Raw genomic sequence first — 24,433 nt, 5'->3', positions numbered from 1 at the left:
ATAGCAAATGGGAGACATCATTGTGGTCACATACTTCTGTGGAATGAGAAGGTATATCTGCAACAGTGCACTAGAGGACAATGTCTTAAAACATCTTACCTCAAGCTTGTGGGCCCTTTCCCTGCTCAGCGGCTCCAAAGGAAAGCTCAGGTTATTTGCTTCTGCCAAAGAACGAAGATCAAAATAATACTTGGCGTATACACTGGAAGGGACGTTGATGTTGAACTGGAGCAATTCAAGAAACTGTCGCTCTAGCTCATTCCTGCAAAGCAAAAGCAAAAATAGCACACATTTAGCTGCCCACCAGGCTGTGTGGCCTGCCAAGCTGCTGGAGACCAGACTCCAGAAAACTGCCATCCTCCAGGGAGAAAAATGATCTAATTAATTGCCTGGTTGGACACCAGAGATGCAGTTTAACCACTAAATTGGTATTAAAAACCGAATCTGCTTGATCCAGTGCCCAGAAGGATGAAGCCTGATTAATTGGGATGATTACCAGGAAGTGCTTCAGGGTGATTCATTTCACTGACACCTAACACATACACAGCAGGCCTGGCTGCAAATCTCAGCATGAACAGTCTGCTCGAACGATGTGGCCTGCACCTTGCTTGCATGGCAGACAAGATGAAGCAGTCAGGAGCTGTCAAGTGAAGTCTAGTGAGGGCCTCATGACAGTTACACACAGGAAAAAATGGCCTCTGTAGACCTAGAGAACTGGGATTTCTCAAAGGCTCTTTCCTACTTTTTGAGAGAAAAAAGTGTAAGAACTGTTAGAGGCTTCTCAATCTCAAGGGGAGAAACTGCTGGAAAGGTTTGTGGGGAGTGTTCAATCCCAGCCCCAATCCTTAAAGGGAGCTCACAGACCCTGAAGAATCAAAGCAGCAGTTTCCTAGTTTCAGTATGCATGAAAGTCACCTGGGTGACTGTGAAAGCATGTTTTTTGGACTCCCCCCTCACACTTGGACTTAGTAGACCTGGGGTAGGCCTGAAAACATCACATTTATAACAAGTTCCCAGGTAAAAGTGATGCTGAGGCTGTTGGGCCCTGGCCCACACTTTGAGAACCAGTCAACTAAAGAGATGGGTGAGAAAACATAGTGTTGTGATACATCTTGTCAGTCCATTTACATTTTGAGGAAATGTTGAGTAGCTGGAAGGGGAGTGACAGATAAATTTCTTAAGCACTGGTTCTGGACAAAGTGCTCCACTTCAATACCACCTCCTCCATGAAGCATCTGGTGATGCCAGGCTCACAGGACACTGCAGTCTTCTATCTCTGTCCTTTATCACACTACTCTGTAATTGTTGTTTTACTCAATCTCTCCTATTTGTCTCCTCATAGCCAGGAATTGTGACATCTGACTTGACATGCCTGTTCCCTGAGCTGAACTGATTTTATGAAAGTGTGAAGTTCTGGCAGAAAGGAACAAGGGTTCATGGTGGGGTTCTTCTGGCTGAGTAGGCCCAGTATAGGAAGGTAGGCCATGTAGACACCATATTCCACAGGTAAAGCTCAACACTGGCAAGCCCTATTCCCAGTGGTGGGCCTCTGTCCTCCAGATCCCATTCTGAGTCGTGCTCTGCCAACCTCATTGAATATACAATTTGATTTTTGGGATCTCAAATTATCTCAGCACTATCCTTTTCCCATGGTGTGTAGAGTGCCATCTTGCCTGAGCCTGGTGGGTCACCTAACTGAGATAGTAGAGGCAGAGGAGGAATGTGCCTTCATTTCATGCTGTTGAAACAAGGGACAGAGCATAAAGAAGAAAAGGGAGGCTGATATCTGAATGATGGCTTTGGTGGGACAGAAACTATCAGGCACATAAGAATTTCAAAACAGTGAGTTGCTGATGAAAGCCTAAGTGAAGTCATGTGAATGAGGGTCTTTCAGTGAGATAAAGAGAAGCATATCTTGCTTGCTATTTCTATACAGTCAAGTGAAAAGAATTAACATGCTCCAAATGTACAAACTGTTCTGAATCTTATATTTTTAAGGAGTTTACTTTTATTTGGAAAAACTTTTTAATTTTAATTTACTTTTATTTTATTGCTTCATTTAAATGAAATTTAGTAAGAGATCATCCTGTAAAATACTGGAATCCAGGTAATATTTCAATGAAACAAGAGTGTCAAAAATACTGCCAAGGCCAGAAGTGCCAAAAGGAATGGGTTAGGAGCAACAGCAAGCTACCTGTGGAAAGATCGCCGTCTGGTGGCTAAGAAGTGCCACTATTCTCCCAATGCTAAGGCAGAAAATTCTAATTTTACATTTTAAGAGAACTAGTTTAATGATCCTATCCAAAATGGTATATGGACAGCCATGTCTCCAGTTGGAGGTACACACAGTGGGCAAATTCAGGATGCACTCACTTAAGGTAAAAATAATGCTCCAAGAATGTTGGGGAATATAACATTAGGAAAGAGATTTCTAGATCTGTAATTCTGTCAGAGAACATATCCAAGGGAGCAGGTTTTCCTGTCAGCTCTGTCTCTCCTAGTTATTTTTCCCCTGCTCTGAGAGGAAAGACGCCACTCATCCATACTGGCCTAAGATTCACTGTCCCAAGGCAAAAAATCCCCGAGGAGCTAAGCAAAGAGTTATGGTACCATTTGATGTTGTACAAATAACTACTGACCAGTAATAACTGAAAGGAATCCTGATTTTGCTTTCAACAATTTGAAGAAGAGGCTGGCAGACTTATTTAAATAACTTTTACTAATAGGTGACTATGTAATTTTACCATATAGTTTGGAAAGACTTGAGTGATGCTACTATAACAAAACACCTTGCAATTTCATCTACTTATATGAATATATTCCTCTCAGCACTTACGTTACAGAAGAAAGAGAAAAGATAAATGGAAATAAAACTTATGCTAAATTATTACTTCATCCTATCAATAAGTAACAATCATAAATTAAAATATAAATTAATGGAGAAAAATAGGTATACTGATCTCATTAAGAGATCAATTTCCCATAACACTTTTCTTCTTCTATTTAATATTTTTATAAAAATGTGATATATTGTTTTGATCAACTGAGTACTATGAACTCAGGCCTGAATATTTTTAATAAGTTAGAGCATTAAAGTCCAGAAAATAACAGTGCAGTTTTAACTTGTATGTACATTTTTTGTGATGGACAATTTTAAAGAATATATTTAATGTGGGAGAAAACTAGAAAGGAAATAATGATTTTAAAAAGAAAAAGGAACAATATAAAATGCTCAACTCTAAAAAAATGGATGATGGTGGGAATCATATTGCTATGGTGTTCAGTCTACAATGCATACTTTTAACTTTAAAACAATATAACAGGGCTGGAGTTGTGGCTCAGAGGTAGAGAGATGTCTAGCATTCGAGAGGCAGTGGAGTGGGTTCAATCTTCAGCACCACATAAAAATAAATAAATAAAATAAACGTGTTATTTAAAAAAAAATATATAACATACTGCAAATGATCGCCTTTACAATTATCAAAACTTATGGTGAAAAAATTTCAATATCACCATAAAAATGAAATGGGGAGACAAATTTTTCTATATTTTTCTGTGATGGACAAGCCAAAATATGTGAAGAGCTTTGATGTCATGGTTATCTGGCTTGTACCTCCAGATATGGAGATACAACTGCTCTGAATACCTCTGTATAATCAGGAATTGTAAACATGATACAAGGGCACTCTTTTGGCTAATACCCCCATACTTTTAGTAGATACCTCTTGCTTCCTTCTACCTTTTGTCAGGGAAGAAACTGTAAATTCCCGATTTCACATATGCAACTGTTTGATCAATTCCTCTTTAGGAGAATATATAGTCTTTTATGGGATGTTAATACATATACCATTGATTAAACAGAATATTAAAAATGGACCACCAAGGAAGAGGGCATCAACCCAGTTTCTTCAGGAAGACTTTACAATCTGGTCTTTAAAGAACAAAGCATTCCCTGCATGCATTCTTCCTCTGCTCAGCCTTAGGCCTTTGAGTCATTAAATACTCAAATGTATGAATTAATGAGATTCAGCCAGTGGCTTGCATGATGATGCAGCAATCTAGTCACCAACAGGTTTCAAGGAAAGAACAAAAGCCAGGCTAAAAAAAAATTGTCAATCCTCTATGGACAAAATATGGAACAGAACTTTTGCACTACAGTACCTGTTTTTTCCAAATAGTAAATAATGCAGTGGCTGGATTCAATAAAACATTTATTGTTACTATTTTGCTCTTGAAAAATAATTTAACTTCACTATAATGTAGTAATTGCCTGAAGTATTGATACTATCCAACAAAAACCAAATACTTTAAAATATCCTCATCAAAACAAATCTCTGTGTGTGTGGTGGTGGTGAGATGGTATTGGGGAACAAATTCAGGATCTTGTCACAGGCAAGCAAATACTCTACCACTGAACAACACCCCCCTCCCCCAAATAATTCTTGATAGAACTTTAATTTCGGCTGCACAAACTCTGGCCTAATTTTTCAACTTCTTTATGTAGAAAAGTTTTGACTTTTGTTAAGGTTTATATATGAGGTGTGAGACAATACAAGTGAAATGATTAGGTTATGAGAGGTTTGACCTAATCAGCAAATTAATCCACTGATATAGATTAACAGAAGGGTAACTGGAAGGAGGTAGGGTGTGCCTTCAGACTTTGTATCTTTTAATCGTGAGCAGAGTTCCCTCTGCCTCCTGACTATTATCTTGAGCTGCCTTCCTTCCACATGCTCTTCTACCATGATGTTCTGCCTCACCTGAGGCCCAGAGCAACAGATTGAACCTCTGAAACCGTAAGACAAAATAAACTATTCCTCCTCCACATTGTTTTTGTCAGGTCTTTTGGTCATGGCAATGAAAAATCTGACTGAAATAACTTTCAAAAAATAGTTGTCATTTTTAATTATAAAATGCAATTTTAACTTATATGTACATTTTTGTGATGGTGGCTAAGAAGTGTCACTATTTCATTCTTCAAGTTCATGAAATAGATAAATGAAACAATTCTAACCTAAACTGCGAAGAGGAGAAATATAAATTCTGGCTTTGTTACTTAGTAGCCAAGTGGCCTAGACATCCTACTTAACTTCCCACAGCCTCATTTTCATCTGTAAAATGGGAATAACATTAGTAATGAATCCAAGCCCTTGTCCCAGGAGAAGGAGCAGTGGAATAGTAGCCCAGGTAGGCTGGAGTGTGGACAGTTAGCAGTGGCTGCAGCAGCATGTCAGTGCAAGCCTGAGACAAGGTGAGCTGGGATATGCTGACCTATCATCCCAGGCAGCTCAGCCAATGAGCAGCAAGAAAATGGAAGTGGGGCAGATCTGAATGAAGATCACAGGGCTAATCAACAGCACTGGTACTTTTCCAAAGCCTGATTAGTGTAAATGTGGACCACTAGTATTGACACAAGAGTGATATAAATCCCTAGACTAGCACACTCAAGTGGCAACCTGCTATCAGATTTCCTCTCGCCCTGAAAGAGTTCTGTTTCTTTTCTTTCCACTTGAATAAATCCTACTCTTTTACACTCAAGTTTCCTTGTCTGTGGATTTCATTCTTCAAGTTCATGAAATAAGAAACTGTCAGTGAGCTTCTGGGGTCTGCAGCAACACTAGAGAGCACAGCCTGCCATTAAGAGCTCCAACAAGCCACTCAATAGTAGTGGAGAAGAATCCAGTTTGGCCAGCAGTGACTGTCAGAGCAGGGTGTGATTAGCTGCTAACACCAAAACAGGCTTTCTTAGCTGCACAGGCTTACAACCATACGCAGACCCCATCTGCTAACAGAAGAAGAGAATATAGTTTTATCTCAAACTCTGCTTTTAGTACTCCTTATGGGCAAATATGAGAAATGAATTAACAAACAAAAATTTTTCTTTACTGAGCTAAAAAGTGCTCAATAAATGATAGTGGCTATCATTATTATTATTATTACGGTTGTGGTGGTTACTATTGTTATTATAAATATCCCTAGTAGTTAGTTTTTCCTAATTTAGTCATTTAAATCTTCAATGAATAGAGCCTAGATACTTGGAATTACAAATTACTTGTTATTTTTACCCTCTCATTCTTTTATTTAGGGAGAGAATAACAAATTAATAAATCTCATTTCAGGCACTTAATTAAAACATCTTCATGCATAGTTCAGGGATTGATACACATCATTTCTATCATTTTGTCATTTGGCCACTGTATAATGAATGGTCATGGGTTTGAAATGGTTCTCACTTGGGGAAACTTCCCCACTTGGTTATTTGGATGGATCATTATTTAAACTCTCCAGGCCCCAGTATCCAGATCTGGAAAGTAGTATTATTAAGTACATATGTATATGGTTAATGAGAAGATCAAATTGAGACATGCATGAACTGACAAAGTGGGACTACTCACAAATATTTTACAAACATTTCCACAAAGTTTATTTTGTTGTTTTGCAATGCTGGGGATGAAATCCAGGGTTTCTCCCATGCTATGCAAGTGCTCTACCACTTTCTCAAAGTTTTAAATAAACTTTTCCCTTATGCTAAGTTTACACAAAAGTTCAGTTTTGCTAGCACTTTGGCAAGTTAAACCCAGTGGACTAAAGAAAAGGACATAAAAGAAATCTCCTCCTCACCTCTAATTCATCTCACTATTGATTTTTCTTTGTTCTACTGTTTTAATGCTTCTGAGGTATCTGCAATTTGCATTTGTATCTCATTTCCTTTGAGAAACAACTGGGATATAAATGATAAAAATATTTAAGGCCCAAATTTGACTTCAGCAGTTACTTTCTTTAGATTTTAAATGGACATGACTACTTATAGTGCTCTTATAGAACTTGAGCATCACCACTCATGCCAAGTCACTGTTTGCATTATATAATTTACACAAGCAGAAGGGACAAACAGTATGTAATTCCATGGCATATGGTTCAACATCAAATGATATCAGTAAGTTAATGAAAGAATAACCCTTGATGAAAGGACACAAGCCAGAATTTCTTACCACCTTGTACCCAAAGGCCCATCTCTTTTATGGTCTAAATGACTACTACTTTATAGCTGTTTTCACCTTGAAACATGATCAATAACTTCATTTTCCTTATTATATTATTCTGGTCAAAACTTGCTTCATGTTCTTCTTACCATGTAAGATAAGGGTTACAGGCACAAAAGGAGATATAGGTCTGTCTCTACAATGAGATCCAAGAGCACAGTAGATGTGTTCCCAAAGGCCCAGGAAACCAGTGACCAGAGAGAGGAGGGCCATAGACTAGTGAGGAGCCTGGGAACACCCTTACACTGGTGGGGTTTTATAATGATCCTATATCCCTGGGGTTGCTAGGGTCCAGGGTTGTGGGGGAAGAGGGATTGGGATTCAGGAAGTTACCTTCCCTTGTCTAAGGCTTCATCCAGGAGACTTCTGGAAGAACTAAGCCAACAAAAAGTACCAGAAACCTTTTAGCAAGTGACTATAGTCACAAGGCATTCTAAATAGCTCATCCTGGTTGAGTGTTTCTATAACTCTTTCTTCCTAAGAGACTCTGATCCTATTTCCTGCATTCCCTGGCCCCATAGATTAGCAGACAACAGTCTCAAAATCTACTATTAATAATTCTCACTGGAATTTGAGGACTGACCCATCTGAGAAGCACTAACACTGCCTTCAGGGCTGAGGATGGAGAGCTGTTTTCCAGGTTGGTAGTACTCCCATTGAACTGTGGGGAGAACATTAGCCCTGATGATGACAACACAGGACAAGCCCCAGAGAGTCAAGGCTGATTTTCAGCAACTAAACTTGCAAAAAAAATGTCAAAGCAATGAAAATGTTTTCTTGGAAACTAAACAGACACAGGTAATATTTTAGCTCTTGCTTTGGGGGCTGCTCTGGCTGCCCACAGAGGAATGTATGAAGCATTAAAGTTTTGTTATCAGTCTGCAGTGAAATGAGGAGCCCAAACATAAGTCTATACCTACACCTTCCTAATTAAAGTAAAAGAATGTTTGCCTATGAATTAGTTTTAATAAACTAGTTTTATACAATCAGAATTCATTACCAATACCTGTTCATAATCTGAAAGTAAGAGAAATATCAGTTTTCTGTATTTCCACAACTGTGTCTCTGTTGCGTCAGCTCACAACAGACATATAGCCAAATCATTCACTTTAGCTATACAGAGCATCCAAAAAGAGTGTGAGTTCCTTCCCAACCACTCTTTTGAGACACGAATGACATCCTCCACTTACATGTCCTCCACCGTGATGTCTTTCAAGATCTGGCAGTAATCCACATTCCACACGGCCTGGTCATCCCATACCTTGGAGGCCAGAAGGATCGCCCCTAGAACAATTCGCTTCCAGTTGGCCGGACAGATATCTATTTCTGCATACGTTAAAAGTCTTTCAAGGTATACCTGCAGAGACACAACAATGCCAAAGCTAAATACCTCCAGTTTTCTCCTACATACCAGTGTACTTCTTGACCATCCTTAAAACAGGGACTTCCTAATCATATTTATTTCTTAAAGGCCAAAGGGCTCAATGAGTCTGATGAAAAATGAAAAATCTACACTCTAAACAGTGTAGATTTAGCTGGACCTTAAAAAGACTCTAAGGCAGGAACAATTCTAGAAGGCACAGGTTAATTTCTTACTCCAGCAACTATGATATCAATACAAATTCAACAGATACTTCAACAAGTGAGCAAAGAATGTAAAGGAAATAAATCCATATTTTTTCATCTATAGTTTTATAAACTGTACTTGTAGAGGTAACTGTAGATTTGCTTGTGATTACTGACAAAACTATTTTATTATTGTGGTAAAATATGCAGAACATTTACAATTTAACTATGTTCAACCACACAATTTGTGACATTAAATATAGTCACACTGTTCTAGAACCATTCCCACCATCCGTTTGCAGAACTTTTTATCATCCCAAACAAACTCTACCCATTAAACAATACCTTCTGAGTCCTCCCTTGTCCCAGAGTCCCTGAAAACCACCACTATACTTTCTGTCTCTATACATTTGTCTATTCTAGGTATTTCACACAGGTAGAATCATATAATATTTGTTTTTTTCATGACTGGCTTACTTCATTTAGCATAATACCTTTGAGATTCATTTATATTGTATCCCAAGACAGAATTCCTTTCTTCTCAACAATGAATAATATTCCACCTACTGTATGCAAGTACCCCATTTTGTTTATCCATTCATCTGTCAATGAACATTTCAGTTGCTTCTTCCTTTGGCTGTTGTGAATAATGTTGTTATGAATAATGATGTACAGATATTTGGTCAAATCTGTGCATTTGATTCTTCTGACTATACACTCAGAAGTGGGATTGCTACATCATATGGCAATTCTACTTAAGTTTTTAAGGAGCCATTGTATTTTCTTTCACAGCATTCATACCAGCTTATATTTCCAGCAATATCAAAGGGTTCCAGTTTCTTCCCCTCCCTAACACTTATTATTTTCTGTGTTTTTTGGGAGGAGGAGATAAAAAGTCATCCTAATGGGTATGAAGTAGTATCTCATTGTGATTTTGATTCAATAAATCTATTTTTAAATAATTAAAATGAGATCATTCAGCTGAATTTAGAAAATGAAACCAAATAATATTTTTTTTAATTGGCAGAATTTAGTTTGAAGATAGACACCAGAAATAGCCACAAAGCATATCACTTAAGTTGCATCAGAGGTAAGATTGCCTTTTCATTTGCCCAACTAAAAAATCTGTTTATTAGGATGTCCTATACTCCTTTAAATCAGAGAATATTATTTTTATAGTTTTTATCAAATACATTTGCACACTGGAATTCTGTATCAGAAATAAATGAAATTCAACAAACATCATCCACTCTGTTTTAAAAATCTGCTTTCTAAAACAGATGAAATATATGTAATAATTATTCATAGTATATAATGTCTATAAAGTCTTAAATATTACAAAATGCAAAAATGGTGCCGTGTGGAAAGGAAAATGTTAGACTCAGAATAAAGATTATTTTCAGTTGAATAATGACAATGTTCATAATGTTCAGTTATTTCACTTGGGGCTCTGGGGAGAAAGCTGAGTTTCAGGAAGTTCTTGAGAAAGAGGATAATTAACACTGGGAAAGATTTCTTAAATGATGTGAAAGCATAAATAGAAGCACAGGATTATGCCAGAAGTAGACTAATAATTATACCACAAAAAGACGAAGGGATGAGAACATATAAGTGAGAAGTGCATGCACACAATGAATTTAATTCACCATTCACTGTCTACCCAGTATGCACCACTATGTGGCAGGCACTGTGTAAATTGCTGCAGACATGGGAGGGACAGGGGTGACTTCTCTGGCTGCAAAGTGAGGAAAGGACTGGAAAGGAGCATATATCCAGAAGGTAAAGGCAGCCTGCTTTGGAAGACTTCAGGCTTTTGGCTTATGCCACTGGTGGTAAATGCTATCCTCTGAGACTGGGAGCACCAGGAAGAGAGGCGGTGAAAGATAATCACAGGTCTCATTCTAAACATTTTATTTCTGAGATGTCCCAAAGATGTCATGTAGGCAGTAAACAAGCTCAATGGAAAAAGCATTAATATGTAAATTTAAGATTCTGTGACATAAAAAAATGAAGACATGGGTTTGGATCCAGTGGCTAGGGGAAGAGTCGAAAGAATAAGCCAGCCCTGAGCCTTCTAGGACCTTCCTATTTGAAGGGCTGGAGACTGTACGAAGGGGCAGTAAAAAAGGAGGAGGAATAAAATCTAGTATGTTCTACTTTTATTAGACTTGTCATAGTTTAGAGTACTTACAAGGCAAAACTATGTGCTAGAGAGTGCCTGAATTAGGCTCACTACACTACACCGTTGAGAAGGAAAGAAGCAGTTTCTTTCACAATAATAAATAAAATTAAAATAAGTGATCATGTGGGTAAAGAGGGACAGGTGAGGCAGTAGGAGTGGGAAATGAAGAGTAGAGAAGAAAGAAGGAGGAAAGAAGAAAGGAAATGAAAGCGATATCCTTAATGGAACCAAAATTCTGGACAGATTTAGAAAAGTCAAATGATCTGTGAGTGCAGGGTTGCCAGGCTTGACTGACTCCTCTGTAGAACCTCCTCCAATCCCTAAATTATAGACAAGTGAAGTGTTCCTCCCAAAGCAGCCAAAAGCTTCCTTATGTATTATTTTGGATCTAACAGTAAGCAACGCCCAATGAATTTGGCAGGACATGGGAATTTAGGACCTTGTCTGCTTTTTCCACTGATATGGGCTCTGCCAAGATGCAGTGTTGGCACTCAATTGTTTGCTGAATGAATAGATACATGGGTAATACTTCTTTTGCTCAGAGAGATTACTGTTCTGTGCTTTATTAATGAAAAGAAAGTTTGGAAATCTTTTTTTTTTTCTTCAGGACTGGGAATTGAACTCGGGGGTGCTTTACCACTGAGCTACATCCCCAGCCCTTTTTATTCTGAGAAAGGATCTCACTAAATTTCTAAAGCTAATCTCAAACTTTCAATCTTTCTGCCTCAGCCTCCTGAGTCACTGGGATAACAGGTATGCACCACTGCATCTGGCAATTTTTCAAATCTTAGAAACACATATTTATTTTTGTGGTGGGAAAGGGGATTGAATCCAGAAGCGCTTAACCACTGAGCAGCAGCCCTTGTTATTTTTTATTTTGAGACAGGGTCTTGCTAAGTTGCTTAGGGCCTCACTGAATTGCTGAGGCTGGTTTTGAATTTGTGATGGTCCTGCCTCAGCCCCCTGAGCTGCTGAGATTACAGGTGTGCACCACTGTGCCCCACAAAAAAGCCAGATTCTTATGGTTAATCTCAGACGTCATGTGTTCCAAGCATAAATGAGAGGTATTTTATTTAGCAAAGAAAAAAATTGTGAACTAACATATTTCAAGTCACAAATATAAAACAGCCAATGTGGTAAGAGGTTCCAAGTTTACTGAATAGTAATGAAACAGGAAATCATCAGGAGGAAAAGTCTACCAAATCAGTTCAGGTGATGCTTCCACATGCCTCATTGTTCCATGTTCCTCAGCATAGTTTAGTTACCTTTTGGCCTGTCTCTCCCCCTAGTAAATGCTAAGTTCCCTGACACAGACACCTCACTTTACCCCCACTGTGTGCAGCACACTGCTAGAGCAGAGTGATACCTCCCTTGAGAGCCTGCTTAGTGCACAGATGATCCTAAAGAAATGAATAAAGGACCACATCCACATAGGAGGCACTAGCAGACTCCTGGAAAGGTGGTTACAAGAAGGCAGATTTCTAGTGCAAGGAAGTTTAGCAGAGATTTGGCTAGGAAAACGACCCAAACTAAAGGCATCCAGGAAGGATAGCTGTACTGACAAAGATAGAGTAAACCAAAGGCAGAACTTTATTGGCTTATGAGACAGGTACAGTGAAGAGCAAGAGCAATGAAGTCCAGATGTAGCAGCACCAGGTAGACAGGGTCCACTCTGCTGTGCTAATAATTAGCACAAGTGAGAAGCCTTCAAATAAGGCCCAGGAATTCATAAAGCACTGTATTCTAACTGCACTATAAAAATCTTTGTGGGAGGCTCTAAATATCTTCTTCTGAACTGCAGTAGCAGTTGACAACTACTAGCAAATAAGTAGGTCATTCAACTGAGCACAATAATCTTATTAATTTTTGAAGATTCTATTTTTTTTTGGGGGGGTGTGGTACTGGAGACGAAACCAGGGCTCTGTACATGCTAGGAAAGTGCTCTACCAACCAGGGCTCTGTACATGCTAGCAAAGTCCTCTACCACTGAACTATATATCCCCAGCCCACTTCTTTTTTTTTTTTTTGGAAGAGGTTCTTGCTAAATTGTGGAGACTGGCTTTGAGCTTATGATTCTCCTAGCCTCAGCCTCCAGAATAGCTGGAATTACAGGTGTGCACCACCACAACTTGAACTAATGTTTTGGATCATTATTTTTATTTGTATGGCAAAACACAATTTTTCAGATAAAGATCTAGGTGGGGCCCACAAGAATTTCAGCTGGGCCCTGACCTCCCCAGAATGCATATTTGCAAAGGTTGAAGACAAACTATTTTCAATCTCCACTGAGAAAGAATCAGAAAATGTGTAATAAAACTGGACTGCAGAAAACTTTGGACCTAACTAAGCCTGTAAATCTTTCAATCAATGGAAAAAAAGGAGACTGTAAAGCAACATTCTCCTGGATTCTGAAGATTCTAGTCCTTTTGTATATGAGCTATACAAATCTCTCCAATGAAATAGATCTTACTGGCTCAGAGCAAAAAGGTGGCTACACAATTTTCTTCTGACTTAATTAAATTACCTTAGTTGATAGATAGTAATAAACACCATAGATAATATTTAATGTTCATAAAAACCCAGTCATGTACATATGTGGTATCCCATCAGGGCCAAAGGAAGGAATGAGACACTACAATGCACACTATATCTAAGGGAAAGCAGTTATGTTGGGAGAGAAGACATTTATAAGAAGCTCTACACTTAACAGTATGCTATTTAGCAGAACTTGTCAGTAAAGAGTCAGTTGCAATTTCTTTAGTAAGCTCCCACGTGGGTATTTTAATTCTCTGCCAAGTAAAATAATGTACAATTGATTTGTGTAACAATATCCATAGACATTGCTATTAACTAAATTTGCACATTTAAATTCATGAGAAAGGCTCTCTTAAGGAATCTCTCTAGAAAACACAGATTAATAAGCAATCTTAGAATTAGGAAGAGTATTCAGTTGATTGCACAAAACAAAACTGGTCAAAGGCCTTTGGGGGTAGAGGATAAAATGCAAACTGATGGAATCAGGGATATATAATAAAATCCCACTGATGCTGAAACTATTTCAATCTGATTTTAAAGAACTATAGTAGGTCAGTTAATAGTTTGAATCTACACAGATTCAAACTATTAACTGGGTTTTAATTCTGCTGTCCTTATAGCTATTTGACTTAGTCAAATACACCATGTTCTAATAAGGCCTTAGTCAAAAGCATAGGTCAAGACTTTGTAAGAGGAGTTGGTAGCTTCAATCTATTCTTAATTATAACCTAATTTCAGACAGCCATCTCATAAGCTTAACTATTTTTGAGTCTGAGAATAATTACCCAAACTCATAGCATTTAAAAATGCTCTATGAATTATCACTTTCTTGGTCAAAAATTAAAATAAAAAAGTTTCAAAGGAATGGTTATAATTTCCTGTTAATAAAATTTCTATAACTTTCACATTTGGACAATTTTAGTACTTGATGCTATAGAGTTTTCCAAAAGCCCAAACTATACATTTATATCATGAATGTTAATAAATTGATACAACAATAATCTCTTTAGTGGTTCCTGTGAAGAAATTTTCACAAAACACAAGCATGAATGTATAAATGTCCTGTTGTTATGGGCTGAATTGTGTCCCTTGAAATTCACAGGTTGAAGTTCTAACTTCCAGGTCCTCAGAGTGTGACTTTATCTGGCCATACGGGTTCTACAGAGGCAATCAAGATATAATGAGGTCAATCTAGTGCTCCCAAATTCAGTATGACTGGAGTTCTTCTATGAAGGAAGACAGACAAGTACACAGGCAGAATACCATAGAAGCAAGAAGATGAGTATCTATAAGTTGAGGAAGAGAGGCATGGGACAAGTCCTTATACTACAGTCCTCAGAAGGAATCAACCCTGCCAGCATCTATATTTAAAAGTTCTGGCCTCTAGAACTTCTTTTCTTTCTCTGCTCCCTCCTTTGAGACAGGGAGATGCTCAGGCCTCAAACTCCTGGGCTCAAATGATTCTTTTGCTTGGGCCTCTTAAGTAGCCATTAACTAAAGGAGTGTATCACTGCACCCAGTTAAGTTTCTACATTTTAAGCCATCCAGTTTGTGGTACTTTGTTATGGAAGCATGTCTAAAAACCTTTGATGACTCCCTACTGCCTAAAGTAAAATTGGCAGCTCACAGTTTTTATTTGGCTTGGAGCATCTGTTAAAAAATCTGAACTAATATTAACTGAGAATTCTCAAAAGTCCAGATTTCCAGTTTATCTGTGACCACTGTAAGACCACAGCCCCATATTTTCAAATGGTCTGGTCATTAAAAAAATCCAAAATTACTAAGGGTAAATTGCACATCTGTACACAGACACACAAACACACACTCTGCCCTTTGTTCTATATAACAGTAGATCTTGGCAGGCCAGGAAATGATCCCAATCATATATCTAAAGAGGTATCAGCAGAAGAGAAAGAAGGAGCCCAGTGAGCAGACCAGAGTGAACACAACAGGCCTGAGACTGCTATCTTTAGAAAAGGACTGCTTCCAATTTGTAGTTCCACCAGCAACGTATGAGTGTGCCTCCCCCCCCACCACATTCTCACCAACACTTATCGTTATTTGTATTCTTAACAGCTGCCATTCTGAGTAGGTTTTGATTTGCATTTCTCTAATTTTTAGAGATGTTGAACATTTTTTTCATATATTTATTGAATGATTATATATCATCTTCTTAGAAGTGTCTGTGTTCAGTTCCTTAGCCCATTGACTGGGTTATTTGTTGTTGTTGTTGTTGTTGGTGTGTGTGTGTGTGTGTGTGTGTGTGTGTGTGTTAAGATTTTTGAGTTCTTTATATATCCTAGAAATTAGTGCTCTGATGTGCATGAGGTAAAAATTTGCTCCCATTCTGTAGGCTCTCTATTCACTTCACTGATTGTTTCTTTTGCTGAGAAGAAGCTTTTGAGTTTGAATCCATCCCATTTATTGATTCTTGATTTTAATTCTTGCGCTACAGGAGTCTTATTAAAGAAGTCAGGGCCTAATCTGACATGATGGAGATTTGAGCCTTTTCTTCTATTAGGTGCAAGTTCTCTGTGTTTAATTCCTAGATCCTTGATCCACTTAGAGTTAAGTTTTGTGCATGGTGAGAGATAGGAGCTTAACTTCATTTTGTTGCATATGGATAATGCTAAATGAAGTAAGCCAATCCCAAAAAACCAAATGCAAAATGTTTTCTGATATAAGGATGCTGATTCATAATGGGGATGGGGGGAGCATGAGAGGAATGGACAAACTGTAGATAGGGCAAAAGGGAGGGAGGGGAATGGAGGGGACATGGGGTGAGGAAAACTGGTGGAATGAGATGGACATCATTATCCTAAGTACATGTATGAAAACACGAATGGTGTGACTCTACTTTGTGTATAACCAGAGACATGACAAATTGTGCTCTGTTTGTGTAATAGGAATTGAATTGCATTCTGATGTCATATATAAAAATTAGAATAAATAAAATAAAAATAATAAAAAAAAGAAAAGGCCTGTTTCCAAGGCTGGTCCTCCATGAGGATGTGGGGACTTAATTTCAGAAGTGTTCCCATCATTCCCACTATGTATTAAAAGTATCTCACTGTACCTAAACCATTTGTACAAACAACATAACTTATGCTGAACCTGTTTTTTCCTTCTGGGAGTTGGGAATTTTGGTATGTGCTAAGCAGAGGATGTCTATGTGACCAACCTTCAATAAAAGCCTTGAGTGCTAAATTTCCAATGGGGCTTTCTGGTAGGCAATGTTTTATAATTATCATCACAAAACACTGCTGAGAGGTTAAGTGTGCCTTAGGACTCCACTGAGTGAGGACACTTAGAAGCATACCCTTGGTTCCCATCAGACCTTACCCCTAGCATCCTCCCTGTGCTGATTTTGCTTTGTATCCTTTCACTGTTGTAACATGGCAGTACCTACATGATGAGTGCTATGAGTCCTTGTGATTCATTAACTGGGGTGGTCATGGGGACTCTCAACATTGTATTTTATAAATTGTGAGTTGTAATTTAAAAAAAATACAAGACAATAAGCATTTTAAAAATGAAACAGAAAAAAAGTGTCTCAGATCTGGCAAGTTAAAGTATTTGTGAAATCTTGGGAGGGGAGTGTGCACTAAGATGAATATAATTTGTATTTTCTACTTAAAGCTAAATTGAAAAGTTTTAAAAAAAATCATTGCCTTAGACTCCTCTGAGTCACTCAAGAAAAAAAAAGCTCAAATGAGTGAAATGTAAAACAAAAAAGAAGACATTACAGACTACATAGATAAAAAGAATCATAAAATAATATTAGGACCAACAAATGGGTAAGGCAGATGAAACAGCCAAATTCTTAGAAAGACATAAACAAACTCAAGAGATAACAACTCATAGACCTATAACAAACAGGTGAAAAGACTAAATTGGTCATGTAAAAATTTCCAAAAGAGAAAAATTCTACCCAAGATAGCTTCACTGGTGAATTCTAGCAGAGATTTAAATAAGAATTAACACAAACCTTTCACAAATTCTCCCCTGATTGCAGTTAAAAAAAAAAAAGTGGGAAGAACACTTCTTAATTCAATTCGGTATTATCCTCCTCACCCCCACAACATCCCAGTAGCAGGGATTGAACCCAGGAGCACTTTACCAGTGAGCTACATACATCTCTGTTCCTTTTTATTTTGAGATAGAGTCTCACTAAGTTGTCCAAACTGGCTTCAAATTGGGGATCCTCCTGGCTCTGCCTCTGAAGTATTTGGGATTACAGGAGTGTACCACTACTCCTAGTGAGACCAGCATTATCCTGATATCAAAACCAAAGCTACTACAAGAAAACCACAAACCAATATTAATTACAAATATATACATAAAAAATCCAACAAAATACCAGTAAATTGAGTCCAGCAATATGTAACAAGAATTATATACCCCCACGGACAGGGGGAAAATTAAACACCACAGTCAAGTGTGATCTACCCCAGGAATGCAAGGTTGATTTAATATTCTAATTAAATAAAGGACAAAACTCACACTATCAATCTCAATAGATTGAGGGAAAATATCTGACAGAAATATATTGCCTTTTCAAATAAAAAGGCCCCAGAAAGAAGGAACATAAGGGAACTGATAGAGGGCATCTATGAAAAACCCACAACTAACATAATTAACTGAAGACTGAAAACTCTCCCCCTAAAATCAATAAGACAAGAATGCACACTCTAGGCACTTCTACTCATCAATGTAACGCAGATACTAACTTTAGGACAACTAAGAAATAAAAATAAAACACATCCAGATGTGTTTTACAGATGTGTTTTACATCTCTATTTACAGATGACACAATTTTGTTTATAAAAAATTTAAAAGAATTGACTTAAAAAACAATGCAGACTAATAAATGAGTCCAGCCAATGTGGCAGAATACAAGATCAATAGAAAAATATCAACTGCATTCCTCCTGTACACTAGCCATAAACCACTGAAAATAAAGAAAGCAATTCCATTTAAAATAGCATGAAAATGAATTAAATACCCAGGAAGAAATTTAACAAAAGAAGTACAAGCAATGTACACTGAAAACTACAGAACACTGTCAGAAGAATTAAAGAAAATCTAGGTGGAAAGACACCTCTCCTCTTGGTTAGGGATTGGAAGACTTAATATTGATAAGACTGGCAATACTCTCCAATACACCACATATTCAATGAAATTTGTATCAAAAATCTCAAAATGAAAGGCAATGGCCAGTCATATCAATGAATGGTCCGAAGACAAATGTATATGTAGACTCAAAATAATGAATTTGGACTCCACCTCACAAAAATTAGCTCAAAATACATGATGGACCTTAAGGTAAAAGCTACAGTTATAAAATTCCCAGAGGAAAATGGAGGGGTAAACCATTATGATCATAGGTCTCACAATGTGCAGCAGGCTCTTGGATAAAACACCAAAGCAAAAGTAACAACAGAAAAAAATAAGGCCGCTGCTACAGACACCAGTGTAGCAGTCGCCACTGGTGGACCTGAAGGTCTCTTCTCTGGGCACAGCCTCCGTGGCCTTGGTTACCTCAGTCGCAAATTCCAACCCTATCTCCGCGGTTGTTGTCGCTGAACCGGAAGTGTCCTGTCAATCAACCACCATCCGCACAGCTACCACCACTGCAGCCTCTGATTCCGCTGCTGCCAGCCTGAGATCACCTGGAGGTCTTTTATCTGGGCTGCCACAGAAGTCACTGCAGTGCCAGGAGGTCTCATCTCTGGGCACGGCCTTGGTTACCTCCTACGTGAATTCTCTCACTACCTCTGTGGTTGCTGCCACTGAACTGGAAGTCTGTTAATCAACCACCGCCTGTACCACTCCCACCATTGCTGCTGCCTCTGATTCCACTGTTGCCAGCCTGAGATAACCTGGAGGTCTTCTTTCTGGGTGCTACTGCCACAGAACAAACTGCTGCCCTGGATGCAATTGAAGCTGACACTGCTGCTGACCCCCGGAGATCGCCTGGAGACTATGGCCCCCACAGCTGCAGTTGTAGTTGCCTGCTACTGCTGATGCCCTGCCTGCTGCCAATAACCACCGCCACTTCTACTGTACCACAGCCTAGAGGACTATGTTGGGGGAGACTCCAGGTTTGGTTACATGTGACTGCACCCATTTTGGATGTAATAACCAGGCCGGGGGCCTGGGTGCCAGCAGGTTTACCACCACAAGAGCCTCTGTCTGGAGACTCCATCTGGGACCTACAGGTCCAGTATGGGCCTGCAGGTTTGGAGGAGCCTTGGGTCTTCCTGCTGAGAGTGCTGGTTGCAATTGTCTTGCTGCTGCATCTTGGGGTTGCTCCTTTGCATGAGGGTATCCCTGTGGTCTCTCTGCAAGTAGGAACAGCATTGAGATCTTGGGACTGCAGCGTGGCTGATACTAAAGTATCTGAAGTCCAGATCAGTGGGACAGAGACTGGGTTTTCGAGGCTGATCTGAGTTTGGTGATCCCAAGAGATGTCAAAGACAGGGCTGAGAAACTGTTTAACATTGACAGAAACAGTTCGACTTTCTAGCAAGACTTATTTCATTTTGTTTTTTGATTCACTAATCTCTCTACCATACTTGGAACAGGAGTTTTTTTATGCATCATTGTGTGGAGGACAATGATATATGGTTGGTGTTTTGCATTTTTATGGTATTCTTATATCTTTAATTTTTTCTCTTTGTTCGTATTCTTCCTCTCTCGTCTAGTTTCTTAGATTTTTTTCCAACTTTTCTCCAACTAACAGCTAATCTCTGTCAGCTACTCTTCCACTCTTCCTGTGAATTTTTACTTCTAGCTTCTATCTTCCTCTCTCATGAATATTGCATACTACACTACCTCTGTTCTCTCATCTACCATTTGAATTGTAAATCGGTTTAACAAATATTCTGTTTATACTATAGACAACTATTCAATTCTTCATTTTGGTTCAATGCAAGAAATGAGCAAACACTTCAGGGGAGCTATTACGTTTAAGGCTATATATTGTGCTCACTGGGTACTGTTGATATTGGTCTTACCAGTAATAGGTGAAGCGCTAGAAACCTTCAGGGACACTATAGGACTACAGGGTATAATATATTCTGCCTGAGATCCACTCTTTTAGAGGGAAAATACACAACATGAAAAAACAAGGGAATAAAGACCCCAAACAAACCAAGATGCTTCAATAACAGAAGCCACTGAAAACACAGTAGAATAAATGTCCAAAAAGGAGTTCAGATTGTATATAGTTAAATTGATATGTGAAGTAAAGGACAGTATAATGAGTGAAATAAAAAAAATACAGGAAGTGAAAGAACACTTCAATAAAGAGTTAGAGATCATGGGGAAAAAAAAGAAGCAGAAATCCTTGAAATGAAGGAATCAGTAAATCAAATTAAAAATTCAACAGAAAGCATCTCCAACAGATTAGACGACTTGGAAGACAGAACCTCAGACAATGAAGACAAAATGAAGACAAAATATATAACCTCGAAAGTAGAGTTGAACATGTGGAGAAGATAAAGAAACCAAGAATTATGGGATAACATGAAAAGACCAAATTTAAGAGTTATCAGAATAGAAGAAGGAGTAGAGATACAAACCAAAGGAATGCAAAATATTTTCAATGATATAATAACAGAAAATTTCCCAAACCTAAGGAACAGAGTGGAAAATCAAATACAAGAGGCTTACAGGTCCCCCAAATTTCAAAATTATAGCAGACCCACAACAAGACACATTATAATGAGAATGACTAACACAGAGAATAAAGATAAAATCCTAAAGGCTGTGTGAGAAGAAAATCAAATTATATATAGGGGAAAACCAATTCAGATCTCAATTGATTTCTCAGCCCAGACCCACAAAGCTAGGAGGTCCTGGAATAATATATTTCAAGCTCTGAAAGAAAAAAAAATGTCAACCAAGAATTTTATATCCAGTAAAATTAAGTTTCAGATTTGAAGATGAAATTAAAACAAAAAATTAAAAGAATTCAAAACTAGAAAGCCTACAGAGCATTCTCAACAAAATATCCCATGAGGATAAAGTGAAAACCAGCAAAAGGAGGATCTACACTAAAGTGACATTCAATGAAATGAGAAACTTAGACTAATCAAAAACCAGAAATAAATCAAAATGACAGGGAATACAAATCATATCTCAATAATAACCTTGAATGTGAATGGCCTAAATTCATCAATCAAAAGACATAGACTGGCAGATTGGATTAAAACACAAGAGCCAACAATATGCTGTCTTCAAGAAACTCACCTCATGGGCAAAGACATCCACAGGCTGAAGGTGAAAGGATGGGAAAAAAAACCTTATCACTTATATGAACTGCGTAAATAAGCAGGGGTTTCCATTCTCATTTCAGATAAAGTAGACTTCAAACCAAAGTTAATCAGAAGAGACCAAAAAGGACATTTCATACTTCTTAAAGGAAGTATATATAAGCAGGACCTAACAATTATAAATATTTATGCCCCAAACAATGTAGCATCTATGTACATCAAACAAACCCTTTCAATTTTAAGAGTCAAATGGACCACAATACAATAATACTGGGTGACTTTAACACACTTTTCTCACTACTGAACAGATCTTCCAAACAAAAACTAAATAAGAAAACTATAGAACTAAATAATACAATCAATAATTTAGACTTAATAGACATATATAGATATTTCATCCATCAACGAGCAAATATACTTTCTTCTCAGCAGCACATGGCTCCTTCTCTAAAATAGACCATATCTTATGCCCCAAAACAACTCTTAGTAAATACAAAATATAGAGATAAGACCCTGCATTCTATCAGACCACAATGGAATGAAATTAGAAATCAACAATAAAATAAAAAATAGAAGCTACTGTAACAAATGGAGACTAATACACAATTGAATGATGAATGGATAGTAGAAGAAACCAAGGATAAAATAAAAAAATTCTTAGAGGTAAATGAGAACACTGACACAACACATCAAAATCTCTGGGACACTAGAGATAAGACCCTCCATTCTATCAGACCACAATGGAATGAAATTCGAAATTTTTAAAAAAGTTTTTTTATTTATTTTAATTAGTTATTTTTAAGTTTATTATTTATTTTTTAAGTTTTTTATTTATTTTAATTAGTTATATACATGACAGTAGAATGGATTTATGCACTTTTGATATCTCATACATAGATGGGTTACAATTTCTTATTTTTCTGAGTGTACATGTTGCAGAATCATATTAGTAATAAATTAGTAATAATAAAACAGATATTATTACTATATACATATAGTAATAATATCTGTTTTATTCTACTCTCTTTCCTATTCCCACATCCCATCCCCTCCCCTCCAATCACTTCCCTCTACCAAATCTAAGGTAATGCCATTCTTCCCTAGTGCCCCCCCCCCGCCTTATTGTGAATTAGTATCCTCATATTAGAGAAAACATTTGGTCTTTGGTTTTGTGGGATTGGTTTATTTGCCTAGCATGATATTCTCCAACTCCAACCATTTACTGGCAAATGCCATAATTTTACTCTACTGTAAAGCTGAGAAATATCCATTGAGTATATATGCCTCATTTTCTTTATCCATTCATCTATTGAGGGACACCTACACTGGTTCTGTAGTTTAGCTATTGTGATTTGAGCTTCTATAAACATTAATGTCGCTGCGTCATTATATTATGCTGATTTTAAGTCCTTTGGGTATAAACCAAGGAGTGGGAGAGCTGGGTCAAATGTGTTCCAATTCCCAATTTTCTGAGGAATCTCCATTCTGCTTTCCGTAGTGGTTTCACCAGTTTGCAGTCCCACCAATAATGTATGAGCATACCTTTTCGCCACATCCTCGCCAACGTTTATTGTTGCCTGGATTCCTATCCGAGTTCTACAAGACTTTCAAAGAAGAATCAATACCACCACTAGATTGATTGCCACTCTGAAAGGAGTGAGATGAAATCTTAGAGTAGTTTTGATTTGCATTTTTCTAATTGCTATAAATGTTGAACACATCCATATATTTGTTGATCCAGTTGTATTTCTTCTTCTGTGAAGTGTCTGTTCAGTTCCTTAGCCAATTTACTGACTGGGTTATTTCTTTTCTTTTTTTGTTTGTTTGTTTTTTGGTGTAAAGTTTTTTGAGTTCTTTATATATCCTAGAGATTAATGCTTTATTGGAGGGGCACGTAGTGAAGATTTTCTCCCAATCCGTAGGCCCTCTCCTCACTGTATTGTTTCCTTTGCTGAGAAAAAGCTTTTTAATTTGAATCCATCCCATTTATTAATTCTTGATTTTCTTGCACTTTAGGAGTCTTGTTAAGGAATTCAGATCCCAGGCCAAAGTGGTAAAGATTTGGGCCTATGGTTTTTTTCTATTAGGTGCAGGGTCTCTGTTTTAGTGCCTAAGTCTTTCATCCATTTTGAGTTGATTTTTGTGCCGGGTGAGAGATAGAGGTTTAATTTCATTTTGCTGCATATGGTTCTCCAGTTTTGCCAGCACCATTTGTTGAATAGGCGATCTTTTCTCCAGTGAATGTTTTTGGCACCTTTGTTTAGTGTGAAATACCCATATTTATTTATATGGGTTTGTCTGTGTGTCCTCTATTCTATATCATTGGTCTAAAAGTCTATTTTGGTGCCAATACCATGCCATTTTTATTACTTAGTTCTGTAGTATAGTTTAAGGTCTGGTATTGTGATGCCTCCTGCTTCACTTTTTTTGCTTTAGCTATTCTGGGTCTCTTATTTTTCCAAATAAATTTCATGATGACTTTTCTATTTCTATGAAGAATGTCATTGGGATTTTTGTAGGAATTGTATTAAATTTGTATAATGCTTTTGGTAGTATGGCCATTTTGATAATATTAATTCTGCCTATCCAGGATCATGGGAGATCTTTCCATCTTCTGAGGTTTTCTTCAGTTTCTTTCTTTAGTGTTCTATAGTTTTCATTGTAGAGGTTTTTCACCTCTTTTGTTAGATCGATTCCAAGGTTTTTTTGTTTTGTTTTGTTTTTTGAGGCTATTGTGAATGGAGTAGTTTTCCTAATTTCTCTTTCAGTGGATTCATCGTTGATGTATAGGAATGCGTTTGATTAACAGGTGTTGATTTTATATCCTG

General features: G+C 37.6%; 1 protein-coding gene across 2 annotated transcripts in view; it reads right to left on the bottom strand.

Moving 5' to 3' along the window:
* The window catches only part of Ccny (cyclin Y), a 216,903-nt gene that overhangs the window by 7,047 nt on the left and 185,423 nt on the right, over positions 1–24,433 (bottom strand). For both annotated transcript variants that reach the window (XM_026409085.2, XM_026409086.2), the window contains exons 8-9: positions 8,234–8,400; positions 100–262 (exon numbers count right to left, since the gene is read on the bottom strand). In XM_026409085.2, coding sequence (XP_026264870.1) covers positions 100–262; positions 8,234–8,400 — 330 coding nt within the window. The remainder of the gene's footprint in view (positions 1–99; positions 263–8,233; positions 8,401–24,433) is intronic.

This window comes from Urocitellus parryii, chromosome 9, assembly GCF_045843805.1.
Source record: "Urocitellus parryii isolate mUroPar1 chromosome 9, mUroPar1.hap1, whole genome shotgun sequence".
Taxonomy (NCBI): Eukaryota; Metazoa; Chordata; class Mammalia; order Rodentia; family Sciuridae; genus Urocitellus; species Urocitellus parryii.
This window is presented reverse-complemented; position numbering and strand designations above follow the sequence as displayed.